Raw genomic sequence first — 13,936 nt, 5'->3', positions numbered from 1 at the left:
ACAGACGGATTCCATATTTCCGGAAAGCGTTTTATACGGTGCCCAATTGCAAGCTGTTAATGAAGATAATAACATACAGAATAGGTTCACAGATGTGTGAGTGGCTCGAAGACTTGTTAAGTTATAGGATCCAGTACGTTGTCTTCGACGGCGAGTATTCATCAGCGACAAGAGTATCGTCAGGAGAGCCCCAGGGATGTGTGATAGGACCGCTATTATTCTCTTTATACAGAGTTGGACAAATAAAGGTGGCCCAGATAACAGAGTTCCATGGTACAAAGAAACACAACAGAGGAGAGGAAATACAGTATTAACCAGACTATAGACGATGTAGAAAATGACCACCATTATCTCTTAGCAGTTTTGGGGCCTGGTCAGTAAACTGCTGAAGGGGTGTCGAAGGTGGACTGTTGGTATTCTGCAGTCTCATCCGAAATGTTCTGTTGCAGTTCTTGAAGACTGTGAGGCTTGTTGCGATACACCTTAGACTTGAGGGATCCCCACACAGAGTAATCGCACACTGACAGATCAGGTGGCCTGGGTGGCCAGCTACGGCTGCAACCTGACTGATCCCTGTTGAAAACTCTATGAGGCGTAAAAATTGTATAAATGTCGTCCAAGATCCGGCCGGCTGCATGGGCAGTTACTCCATTCTATTGGAAGTAACTGTAGGTCTTTTCCTCCTCCGTTAATGCTGCCACAAATAGTTTCAAAATGTTGTCAACGTAACGCGCAGAAGGGCTGATGAAAGAAGATGAGACCAATAATGCGGCTTGCAGCCACTGCACACCAAACCCTAACCTTCTGATCACATAGTGGTGTTTCGTGGAAGTTTTGCGGATTCTCCGCTGCACTGAACCTGTGATTTTGTGAGATGACATAACCACTCAGGCGAAACGAGGTTTCATCAGACATAAAGAACAGATCCATGTCCAAGTCATTCATTGTTATCTCAGTGAACAGTCACTAACAAAACTGGAGGCGTCGAGCAGCATCTGCTGGACTTAACGCATGAACACCAGACACTCAGTAGGCGTGCGTGTGCAGGTCCAGGTGGAGCATTCGACTTTGTGTTCGACTGATCTGCCGGTCTCTTGCGACAGGCGTCGGGTTGATTTGGTAGGACACTGAAGCATGTTCTGATCAACGGCAGCCATAACACTTTTGTATGTCTCATTTTTAATATTCTGTATCTACATCTACATTGATACTCCGCAAGCCACCTTATGGCTACTAGTCATTATCTTTCCTTCTCGCAAATAGAACGAGGGAAAAACAACTGTCTGTATGTCTCCGAACGAGCTCTAATGTACCGTATCCTATCTTCGTGGTCCTTACGCGAAATATGTTGGAGGCAACAGAATAGTTCTGTAGTCAAGGCGTTACTTTGTATCATGTTACATGGCATACTCATCTCGCTGCCGCATTCCTGTCGTGTGCATTATTCTCCGCAGCGGATAGTGTGAACAATCCTTAAGCAGTTGTGCTGGTACTCACCTATTCCTGAGCCATCGAGACGAGACGGCAAATTCTCTGGAAGAGCAGAGAGCGTGGAAGAAGGCGGTGCGGTAGCCGTCGTCCTCGGGGTCGGGCGCCGAAAGCGCCACTGAGAAGATGCCATCGGCGAGCTGGTAGTTGAATCCCGCGATGTCGAAGTCGCCGTACAGCGGGTCCATGCGGAAGAAGTTGTGGCGCAGGCGGCGCGAGCTGCGGTCGGACAGGCTGAAGACGACCAGCGCCGAGGAGCCCAGGTCCGGCAGGTAGGCGAACGCCTCGCCACAGTGGCCCGCCTCAACATCCACCGCGATACTGGCGAAGAACGACGTCGCGTCGAAGTCGTCTCTCCGCAGGTAGTACCTGTGGGCACAGGCAGCTGTTTTCAAATAGGCCGTCCTCAGTCGACATAGAAAAACTGTTGGCCTTGTTACATAGGAATTGGACATAAGTACGGAAAAACCATGAGAAATAGCCGCCTATTCACATCCCGACTGGTCGGTCGAACACGCCCCCCCCCCCCCCTCACCACCGACCACTACCCACTGCTCAGCGGGACGCCGACCGTCTGACGTTCTGTGGACTGACGGAGTTTGGGATAGCAGGCAGTGATCAGGGCAAGAGGGTAGAGATCTGCCCGCAAACTGACGCACGCAGACTGAAACCTCCCCTTGGAAAAATTTATGAATGACTGAGCTGGTAAACCCCTTACGTTATTTGATTTTCAAACAGCTTAGCAAAACTGAACGTACTCAGACATTTCTCTGTTTACTTATTCTGATCATCACTAAACTGACACACAATATTTTTAGCGCAACGCAATCTGACTTTCAATAATCCCTACAAAAGAATGTCCGTGACTGACAATAACCTATACCTTTCATGAATCACTTACCTCACAAAAATCTTCGTTACTCGAACTATTGCAGTACAGCGAGCGCCAATACTGCCAGCTAAATAAAGGATTCTAACTACTGAAGGCACTAACTACTGATAGGCATAGTTAGCAAACGAAAGATTGTGACAGAGAACAAACAATGTATTTACCTTAATAATGTTAAAAGTCATCATACATACAGCAGTTCATGAAATCCAGTATTACAAATTTACTCTTTCTGATGGACACACGTCCAGATCGTCCGCTCTCAAAATTCCGCCATCTCTCTCCCCACATCCACCACTGCTGGCGGCTCACCTCCAACTGCGCAACGCTACGCGCTGTTCACATCCAACTGCCCAACACTACAATAGCGAATATTCCAACAATGCCAACCAGCCACAGATTGCACACAGCACAGCCAGTGATTTTCATACAGAGCGCTACGTGACGTTACCAATATAAAAACCTAAACAGCCTACTTACAAGAACACGGACTCGACCACCGTAAAATCTCCGTAGAAAGGCGAACGTGTCGGAGCGGTCCTATTCGACAGTAGTCGGCCTGTGTATGTGGACGTAGTGCATACTTGAACATGAATGCAGGTGCTAGCCGAGCCTCTAAGTTGTGCCTTTGTATTTGACATTGAACGACACCTGTGCAATGTCCTCCACACTTCGCAAGTGTCAGTCGTGTTCAGAACAGTTTTCTGTGTAGTTGTGAGTCCATTGTTTTGGAGCTTAGTGCATCTGAACACGGGAAAATTGTTGGTGCCGATATGGTGGATGCTTCTATAACCAAAGTAGCTGAGGTGGTTGGGGTTTCGAAGAGGCACCGTACCGAAGATTTGTAGCGCACGCAGAGAAAGTGGAAAAACATCATCCTCTAAGTCACAAAGAGGACGAAAATATGTGCTGAGTGATCGTGACGGTCACTGAAGAAGATTATGACGAAAAATAAGAAAACGACAACCGCAAAAGTCACTGCAGAAGAAGGGGAGCTCCATAACCTATGACCTGCAGGGCGAGCTGCAGTTCCAAAGCAACGCATCAGTGATGTAAATGATCGTAACGGTAAAACGTGGTGCCGAAGCCATAAAACCTGGACTGAGAGAACAATGAAAGAAAGTGATATGGTCGGTTGAAACTTGCTGCACAGTGGTTTCAGCTGTTGGTCCAGACTGCATCCCAAGAGTGGACCACGGCAGTGGTTCGGTGATGATTTTGGCAGCCACGTCGTGGCGTTCCACGGGTCCCATGGTTACTCTGCAGCGTGGCACTACTGCCAGGGATTATGTGATAATTTTGCCTGATTAGGTCCATTCAATGGTACAATGTTTGCTCCCAGTGGTGAGTCTGTGTTCCAAGATGACGGGGTGCTTGTTCACATGGTTCGCATTGTGCGGGACTCGTTTTGTGAACACGAGGATGAATTTTCGCATCTCCACTGTGCACCACAGTCACCAAATCTACTTTGGAGAGAAGGCTGCATGATAGCTATCTGTTTCCGTCATCGACACCTGAACTTGTCACTAGTTTTCAGGACAAATGATATAATGTTCCCTTGAAAACCATACAGGGCCTTTATTTGTCCGTTCCGAAACGGCTGAAAGCTGTTTTGAATGCCAATGGTTTTCCTACACCGTACTGGGGATAGTAATGTATCCACTTTCCAATATCCTCGTCGTAGAAAGCAGCTGCCTGTGCTTTCGCCCAGTTATCTTCACTGGTCTGCAGCTCGTTGTCTGTGGAAAAATTTTGTCTTCATAGCCAGCGGTTCTTGTGAGCAGAGATGAGACTGAGGGGGAGCCAATTACGGACTGTATTGTGGGAGAACAAACACTTCTCATTTGGAAAGCTGCGGTAGCGTCTTCATTGCCCTGCCGCGTGCGGCCGAGAATTGGCATGATGAAGGAACTGCTCGACAATTGCGTTATGTGGGTTGCATGGCACAGGCGAAATCTCTAACCAGGCCCTCATACTTGGCGGGAGACGCTATTCCCTACGCTTCTTTACGTGCTCAGTGTTCACTCAAAATTGAAAAGAGCGACCCGACACGATCGACGGGATTGCTAGAGACAGTGCCCAGCACATCTGCGCAAAGCTTTACCCGATTTTCCCAGTGGTTTGCATTTCGCGACCGATCGGAACTTACTTTCTGGACAACTCTGGTGTATTGTATGTAAATCCCGGTGGTGTTTGTAACATATAGCGTGTTTATGAGTGGCTGTCTAATGTTATCCGTCCGCAGCTCGTGGTCGTGCGGTAGCGTTCTCGCTTCCCGCGCCCGGGTTCGATTCCCGGCGGGGTCAGCGATTTTCTCTGCCTCGTGATGACTGGGTGTTGCGTGATGTCCTTCGGTTAGTTAGGTTTAAGTAGTTCTAAGTTCTAGGTGACTGATGACCATAGATGTTGTCCCATAGTGCTCAGAGCCATTTTAATGTTGTCCCCTCAAAGGAATTCTCAAGGCTACAAATGATTAAAACGACCCTACAACTAGAGACCTCTATAAAACCAAGTATTATGTTGTGATTTGACTTCAGTATAGCAGATCAAACCAATAGTTCCTGTCGGGATGCTACTAGAACGAATCACAACTTGGATACCGTAAATGACTTATTCTCAAAAAACATATAGAGTGCACCATGTCCGATTCTTCCCTAAATGTAATTTAGAGATTGGCAGAACATACGTTTGCTTTAGACCGCGTCCCAATTTATTAGACAGAAACAGAGTTGGCTAATATTGATTAGCGGTGACAAACAGAAGACTTACACTCTGACTGCCACTTTCAGAAAAAATTCAGTAGGCACGCAAATGGAACTCAGCACATTTACTGAGAGTGTTTCCCTATCCACCGAAACGAAGTCTGTATCTCACCTACTGAAGCACAGACAGCAGTTGACTGCACCGACGGCGTGCTGGTCGGAGCGTTGGCCACTGTGCAGATGACGTATGTAGCTACGTGTAATTCTCTGCCTACACAGTGGACGCAGGATGCTGTTTACAAACTACCAGCGTTGAAATTACCTCAGTACAAGACAGAACGCAAGTCAAGATTTCTGTTTGCTCACGAGCCAGAAACAGAAATTCGACTCAAGTATTGTCCTATCAAGAAGCACTTCATTGTTTGTGATATTCCACAGAGAAGTAAAGAATCGTCAATCGAGTAAACTGAATAATTCCGTTCACAGTAAAACGACTTCACGTGCTCCTTGTGGCGAAAATCAACAGTTACCAAAATCGAACTGCAAGATTCTGCTCTGTGGGTCTCGCCTGCGAAGTCTGTATGTCGATCCCTGGAGGGAAGTATCTTCGACCAATCTCCGCATGAAAGCGTGTCCACGCCATATTCCCGCTCGATCCCGGCCATGCGGCGTCTACTTTAGCGCTCAGGCAACGAATTACAGCAGCTTTTACGAAAACATTACCTCACGAATTTGCCAGCTAATCGCCTAAAGTTCATACTCCTTTCAGGAGATTTTCTGGAAGTTTCCGTTTCCCATCCTACATCCTTAGCACTTCGCCACTCAGATACGCGTCTCTGTTTTTCAGTGGGAAGTGTGCCCTTGGAAGTCAGCTTGTGACCATCGTTTGTGACGCCACGCATTCCTTTGCTTTAAAAAGGGTGTCTTTTTGCCTTGTTTCGCCCCCATCGCTATTCTGAATTATTTTTTTCAGCCCACTAGAGTGCCATCACTGTCCGCATTATGGCGGCTCTGCGGCCTGTAGTCAGCCGCCTCCTCGGTCTGTTCTCTCTCGGAACAGTAAACGTCCGCCCCTGCGAAACACAGCTCTCCACCTGACCTCTCTTCAGCTGATAGCGGCTTTTGAGGAACGTGCTGTCCACATCGCCGTTTCTGTCAGCATTTAGTACTATGGAAATAGTAAGCAGCTGGTGCTAGCCAGTGTGTCAATGATATGATTAATAATCCGATCGTGCATCGTAAACAATGATCTAATATAAATACACTACTGGCCATTAAAATTGCTACACCATGAAGATGACGTTCTACAGACGCCAAATTTAACCGACAGCAAGAAGATGCTGTGATATGCAAATGATTAGCTTTTCAGAGCGTTCACACAAGGTTGGCGCCGGTGGCGACACCTAAAAAGTTTCCAACCGATTTCTGATACACAAACAGCAGTTGACCGGCGTTGCCTGGTGAAACGTTGTTGTGATGCCACGTGTAAGGAGGACAAATGCGTACCATCACGTTTCCGACTTCGATAAAGGTCGGATTGTAGCCTATCGCGATTGCGGTTTATCGTATCGCGACATTGCTGCTCGCGTTGGTCGAGATCCAATGACTGTTAGCAGAATATGGAATCGATGTTTTCAGGAGGGTAATACGGAACGCCGTGTTGGATCCCAACGGCCTCGTATCACTAGCAGTCGAGATGACAGGCATCTTATCTGCATGGCTGTAACGGATCGTGCAGCCACGTCTCGATCCCTGAGTCAACAGATAAGGACGTTCGCAAGAGAACAACCATCTGCACGAACAGTTCGACGACGTTTGCAGCAGCATGGACTATCAGCTCGGAGACCATGGCTGCGGTTACCCTTGACGCTGCATCTCAGACAGGAGCGCCTGCGATGGTGTACTCAACGACGAACCTGGGTGCACGAGTGGCAAAACGTCATTTTTTCTGATGAATCCAGGTTCTTTTTACAGTATCATGATCGTCGCATCCGTGTTTGGCGACATCGCAGTGAACGCACATTGGAAGCGTGTATTCGTCATCGCCATACTGACGTATCACCCGGCGTGATGGTATGGGGTGCCATTGGTTACACGTCTCGGTCACTTCTTGTTCGCATTGACGGCACTTTGAACAGTGGACGTTACATTTCAGATGTGTTACGACCCGTGGCTCTACCCCTCGTTCGATCCCTGCGAAAACCTACATTTCAGCAGGATAATGCACGACCGCATGCTGCAGGTCCTGTACGGGCCTTTCTGGATACGGAAAATGTTCGACTGCTGCCCTGACCAGCACATTCTCCAGATCTCTCACCAATTGAAAACGTCTGGTCAATGGTGGCCGAGCAACTGGCTCGTCACAATACCCCAGGCACTGCTCTTGATGAACTGTGGTATCGTGTTGAAGCTGCATGGGCAGCTGTTATTGTACACGCCATTCAAGCTCTGTTTGACTCAATGCCCAGGCGTATCAAGGCCGTTATTACGGCGAGAGGTAGTTGTTCTGGGTACTGATTTCTCAGGATCTATGCACCCAAATTTCTTGAAAATGTAATCACATTTCAGTTCTAGTATAATATATTTGTCCAATGAATACCCGTTTATCATCTGCATTTCTTCTTGGTGTAGCAATTTTAATGGCCAGTAGTGTATAAATTGAAAAGAGTTGACATAATATTATATGAATTGTGTAAAATGTTACCGCCTTACAATTTTTAAAGAATTGGCTGAAGATGTGAGGGAGATGTTGTACCGTTGACTCCCCATTTCCGACCCATATGGGACGAGGGAAATGAAAGGTATTCCGATATTCCGATTCGAACCACCGGCGGATCGAAGCTTAATCGAAAACATGCATTTATACAAAACATATTTATACCGTAAAACATCAGGAAATGAAGACAACAGAAGAGATTCTAGCCAATGAGCTCTCTGCATTAGATAATTACTTCAAAATCTGGAGACTCCAACCCAGTGTGAGTAAAACAGAAGTTTGTTGCTTCCATCTAAATAACCGGTTGGCGAACGTAAAACTGGAAGTAAGTTTCAGAGGCAGAATTCTTCGTCATATTGGAACCCAAAATATCTTGGTGTCATCCTGGATCGTACACTATGCTTCAAACAACACCTTCTTAACTTAGCTCAAAAGCTGAGGACTCGAAACAACATCCTCCATAAGCTACGCGGAACTACCTGGGGATCTTCAGCAACCACCCTGCGATCTTCAGCTCTGGGCTTGGTGTACTCAAGTGCTGAGTATTGTGCACCTGTTTGGATGAACAGTCATCATACAAGGCTTGTTGATACCCAGCTAAACACGACAATGCGCATATCATCTGGGGCAATCAGATCTACTCCAGTTTATTGGCTTCCACTATTAACCGGTATAATGCCTCCTCATCTACGCAGATGTACTGCCCTTATGAGAGAATTCCACAAGACCTCCAGGAATTCTAACCTACCCGTGCATAGCGACCTGCCACTTTTAAATCGCAAGAGACTGAAATCACGCCATCCAACTCTGTGCGATGCTGCTGACATGGTTGCTAAGAATTTCAAATCTCTTGAAGAATGGAAAGGTCGGTGGGAAGGAGTGACAGATGTGCACCTGCATAATATCTTCTCAGGTGCTAAACTTCCAAGTGGATTCGACCTACCACGCAAGACCTGGACTACTATCAACAGAATCCGTACCAGCCATGGGCGATGCAGAGATGCTCTCTTTAAGTGGAAGTAGCAGCCTGATCCAGCTTGTGACTGTGGGGCTCCATACCAGACTGAAATTTCCTGGCAGATTAAAACTGTGTGCTGGACCGAGACTCGAACTCGGGACCTTTGCCTTTCGCGGGCAAGTGCTCTACCAACTGAGCTACCCAAGCACGACTCACGCCTCGTCCTCACAGCTTTACTTCTGCCAGTACCTCTTCTCCTACCTTCGCAGGAGAGCTTCTGTAAAGTTTGGAAGGTAGGAGACGAGATACTGGCAGAAGTAAAGCTATGAGGACCGGGCGTGAGTCGTGCTTCGGTGGCTCAGATGGTAGAGTACTTGCCCGCGAAAGGCAAAGGTCCCGAATTCGAGTCTCGGTCCAGCACACAGTTTTAATCTGCCAGGAAGTTTCATATCAGCACACACTCCGCTGCAGAGTGAATATTTCATTCTGGATCCATACCAGACTGTTCACCACATTGTCAGTGAATGCAGGATTCGAGCCTATCACGGCGCCAAAGAGGACTTCCTGCTAGCAACTCCAGATGCAGTGCGCTGGATTGAAGGACTGGATATTCAGTTGTAAAGACAAACTTAAGTTTCTTGTATGTCAATATGTACATATGTATAAGTAATTTAATTTCATGATATGTCTGTATTAGCCATTAGCTAAATAATAATAAATAGTATGCTGTAAATCACGACGAGAAGATATACCAGATACCAGCACGTTTCCGAGCGTGCTCGTACTACGTCGGGAACGTGGTTTTGCGTCTTCACGCTGAGCAGTACGTTCCGCGCGACGGCCGCAGACAGGGTACCTGAGGAGGAGGGTGTCGGTGCGCAGGTCGTAGACGAGTAGCTGCGGCCGGGTGAGGCGGGCGAGCGCGCCCTGCCCCAGGTCGGCGGTGCCGGCGTCCATCACCCACAGCCGGTCGCACGCGTCCGCCCTGACGCGGTAGGCGGACGTGATGCGCGCTGGCTCGCCCTCGGCGCGCTCGCCACCCTCCAGCCGCTGCGTCTCCCAGTCCGGGTACGGCGACAGCGGCGGCGACCGTGGCGACGCAGGCGCCCTCTCCTCCCCTGCAAAGTGGCCAGCACTCACTCTCTCACCACTTAATACGGAAACATCACGGTTAAACCTCTGAACACAAGGTTGTTACGAGGGTCACTCCAACAGAAAAGCACACAATTACTTTTTTAAATCCATCTTTTATATATGTTGAGAGCGTATGGGTGCTATTCTGTCATTCTGCGCAACGGATTAATCTGTGATGTACCCTTTACCCTGTGGCTCCTGCAAGATGCAATTTCCACCCCCACACTACTACAGAAGTCAGACAGACGCTCCTAACGTTCTAAAGAGAAATGCCTGAAAAACTTTAAGCAATAAATATCTTCTGAAGTCCTCCACTGTAAGGAAATGACACAAAAAATTCACAAAATTTCTTACGTAACTAGTGGGATACTTGGGTACTGGAGTAGTGCTAGTTAGTGTAAGAAAAACATGAAACTAACGAAAAATATTATTTATTTTGCGAAAATTCTGAGAAATCGCAATGGCACTTTTAGTTATGAACTGAACAAGTTATTTCCGGGTTCTTTTCGGAATGTGAAGTTACCTTTTAAGGATAGGATTCGCTAATGAAATTTCTATACTTAGTTTAAGACTGTTATTGACTTGGCAGAATGGCTGAGAGCCGCTCCTACTCAACTTGAATAATTATCCTTTAGAATGTTGCTAGGTACGGTCGAGGCTGTCGTGTGTGAAATGCAGTGAAGTGTACTGTTGTTGAGGAAATATGGGGCTCACAAGAGCTGTAGCATACAATACCGTAAGCTGCGATGACTGCTGTCTGCGCCGCTCGCTGCTGACAAATAAGATAACTCTCGTTCTATCTGGATTGACCTTCGCCAATCAAACTCTCCCTACGCCTTGTTGAAGTCGAGGACTCCTAATCGCCACTAGTCTAACTATTGGCGTGGTACACCGGTCAGATAACCAGTCCACCGTGATGCCACTCAAAAATTCGCTCGCAGGCGTTTAACTATAACTCTGTCCGTTCACACCACACAATAAGTGTGGTAGCCAACACAGTGAACAACGCTTAATCGCAAGGACTCAATAATTCGCTCTCGACAGAGGTGCTTTCCCAGTGAAGTACTGCGGAGAGACTTATTCCTCGCTCTTTGAGTACACGTACGAGTGCGCACGCTCTCGTTACGTGTTCTCGCTCCAAGAGCGACAACGGAACGGCCCCTCTCCACGCCATACGTGAAGGGGTATATCTTTCAGTCTCTTCCATTACTCCTTCAGCTCAAGGCGTCAGGAATATCGTCTGCCAATCAGCATTGATCTTCTAAAACGGGAGAATGACGTTTCGTTTAAGGCGACCAATCCAGAAATCTGTAGCTTTGGCGTTTGCTGTCTCCCTGTGAAAATCCCTGAAACTCTGGTTTATATTTCTAAAGAATTCATAGGCTGGGCGCTCCCACACAACGTAGCGCAATTTGCTTTTAAGCCGAACACGGGGTGTTCTTCCTTTCACTCGGGCAAACGCTGTCTGCTCTATGGGTGGTCACCGGACAACATAGATGGCCTGAGTCGTCCTTTGATGGGACCAGCCCCCGGACGTGTGGTTTGCGTCTCCCGAAGTAAAAGCCCCTGCGACCGTCGTGTCTTGAATGTGTGTGTAAACCAGCTTTGAGTATTTCAATCTCGGAGCGCATTTGCGATTTACTAATTATTTGCATGTCGTTTACATGAATTCATGCAACATTGACTTTATCTTATCGAGTTTGGGTTCGAATGAAGCGTCTTGATGTGCGGAATATGATTGTGAGGGCGGAATATGTAAGAAATGAATGTCAGGATACCACGACGTCTTACAATGTTTGAAAGTTTTACAGTGTGTAGATACATCGTTTAGGAACAATATTTTCATTTCTCAACATAATTTCCATCCCTCTCAACTGCCTTATGCCATCTTGGAACCAGCGCCTGTATACCCGACCGGTAAAATTCTGGACCAACCTGTTGTAGCCACTGTTTGTCAGTGTACACAACGGAGTCATCTTCTTCAAATCTTGTTCCACGAAGAGTCTTTCAGTTTCCCAAAGAGGTGATACGTCAGATGGAGCCAGGTCAGGACTGTAAGGCTGGTGTTTAGTGTTGTCCATCTGAGTTTTATGATCGCTTCCATGGCTTTTTGACTGACATGTGGCCGTGCATTGTCGTGCAACAGCAAAACATCCTGCTTTTGCCGATGTGGTCGAACACAGTCGAGCCTGACGTTTCTTCAGTGTCGTCACATATGCATCAAAATTTATGGTGGTTCCACATGGCATGATGTCCACAAGCAAGAGTCCTTCGGAATCGAAAAACACCGTAGCCATAACTTTTGCAGCAGAAGGTGTGGTTTTGAATTTTTTTTTTTTCTTGGGTGAATTTGCATGATGCCACTCCATTGATTGCCTCTTCGTCTCTAGTGAAAAATGATGGAGCCATGTTTCATCACCTGTCACAATTCTTCCAAGAAATTCCTCTCCCCCATTCTCGTACTGTTCCAAAAGTCCACTGCATACAGTTTTTCTTGTTTCTTTTTGAGCCACTGTCAACATCCTGGGAACCCACCTGGCACAAACTTTTTTTAACGCCAACATTTTCAGTATTCTGCAAACACTTCCTTCCCCTATCCCAACGTAGCGCGACAATTCGTTCACTGTGACGCGTCTGTTAGCAGTCACCAATTCCTTAACTCTCTGCACATTGTCTGGAGTGTGTGCAGTACGAGGCCTGCCGCTGCGAGGACAATCCTCAATATTGCCGTGCCAGTTTTCATCACGTGACCTGGTTGCCCACCGACTAACTGTACTGCAATCGACAGCAGCATCTCCATACACCTCCTTCAACCTCTTGTGGATGTTTCCCACTGTCTCGTTTTCACAGCACAGGAATTGTATGACAGCACGTTGCTTCTGATGAACGTCAAGTGTAGCACCCCTCTTGAAAACATGATGTGACGGCGCCACTCACGGGAACAGGTTGAACTAAGTTTGAAAACAAGCGAGAAGGATCTATCTATCTATCTACACACTGTAAAACTTTCGCACATGCAGAATGAAAACTGTATTTTTACAAAATAGTGTGCATTCTATTGCAGTGACCCTCGTAGTACTACTGCATATTTTCTACATGGACAACTGCAAAACTCAAACAATATTAGAGGGTGAAACATCTAGGCAGATTTAAACTGTTTGCCGGACTGAGACTCGAACTTTGGACCGTTCCCTTTCTCGGCCTTACCGACTGAGCTATCCAAGCACAGCCTTACTACCACCACTAACTCATCTCCTACACTCTAAACTTCACAGAAGTTCACTGTAAAATAGCAAACAATCCCAGACTGTGGGCAAGCCATATCTCCACAATATCATTTCTTCCAGAAGTGCTAGTCCCGCCAGGCAAGCGGAAGAGCTTCTCTGAAGTGAGGAAGCTTGAAGATGAGGTACTGGCGAAAGTAACGCTGAGAGGTCGGGTACTGCATGGATAGTTCGGTAGGCAGAGCACTTGCCCACGAAAGTCAAAGACTCAGGTTCAACTCCCGATCCGGGATGCAGCTTTGATTCTACCAGGTGCAGTATATCGATTCAGCCAAAACACGATGTATTATAACTTTACTGACTCTACAAATACGACAAAGATAATGGCGCCGGCCGCTGTGATCGAGTGGTTCTAGGCGCTTCAGTCCGAAACCACGCTGCTGCTACAGTCGCGGGTTCTAACCCTGCCTCGGGCATGGATGTGTGTAATGTCCGTAGGTTGGTTAAGTTTCAGTAGTTCTAAGTCTAGCGGACTGATGACCTCAGATGTTATGTCCCATAGTGATTAGAGCCATCTGAAGCATTTTGATAATGTCTTTCACAGAAAAGAATCCAGTTTGATTCCAAATAATAATTATAAATGATAAAATTTTACAAAAAGTTTCCCACTTCAATTGTCCAGGGTGTGATATAAGTTTTAACTATGAAAAAAGACATTCAGGAGACGGTTGATAAATACCAAGCTATGTCTGGAACACTTAGAAGAACTTAGGGGAAGGTAACAAGACAGCAAACACGAATGAAATTTCATGAAGTTATAGTTGT

The 13,936-nt window shown here is 46.9% G+C and overlaps 1 protein-coding gene across 1 annotated transcript in view; it reads right to left on the bottom strand.

Annotated features, from left to right (window-relative positions):
- LOC126438153 (L-dopachrome tautomerase yellow-f2-like) overlaps positions 1 to 13,936 on the bottom strand; it is a 131,821-nt gene that overhangs the window by 29,046 nt on the left and 88,839 nt on the right. The window contains exons 3-4 of the mRNA XM_050090531.1: positions 9,610 to 9,871; positions 1,498 to 1,857 (exon numbers count right to left, since the gene is read on the bottom strand). Coding sequence (XP_049946488.1) covers positions 1,498 to 1,857; positions 9,610 to 9,871 — 622 coding nt within the window. The remainder of the gene's footprint in view (positions 1 to 1,497; positions 1,858 to 9,609; positions 9,872 to 13,936) is intronic.

The sequence above is a fragment of the Schistocerca serialis genome, unplaced genomic scaffold, assembly GCF_023864345.2.
Source record: "Schistocerca serialis cubense isolate TAMUIC-IGC-003099 unplaced genomic scaffold, iqSchSeri2.2 HiC_scaffold_1261, whole genome shotgun sequence".
Classification (NCBI taxonomy): Eukaryota; Metazoa; Arthropoda; class Insecta; order Orthoptera; family Acrididae; genus Schistocerca; species Schistocerca serialis.
Note: the sequence above shows the minus strand (reverse complement) of the source record. Positions and strands in the feature narration are given on the sequence as shown.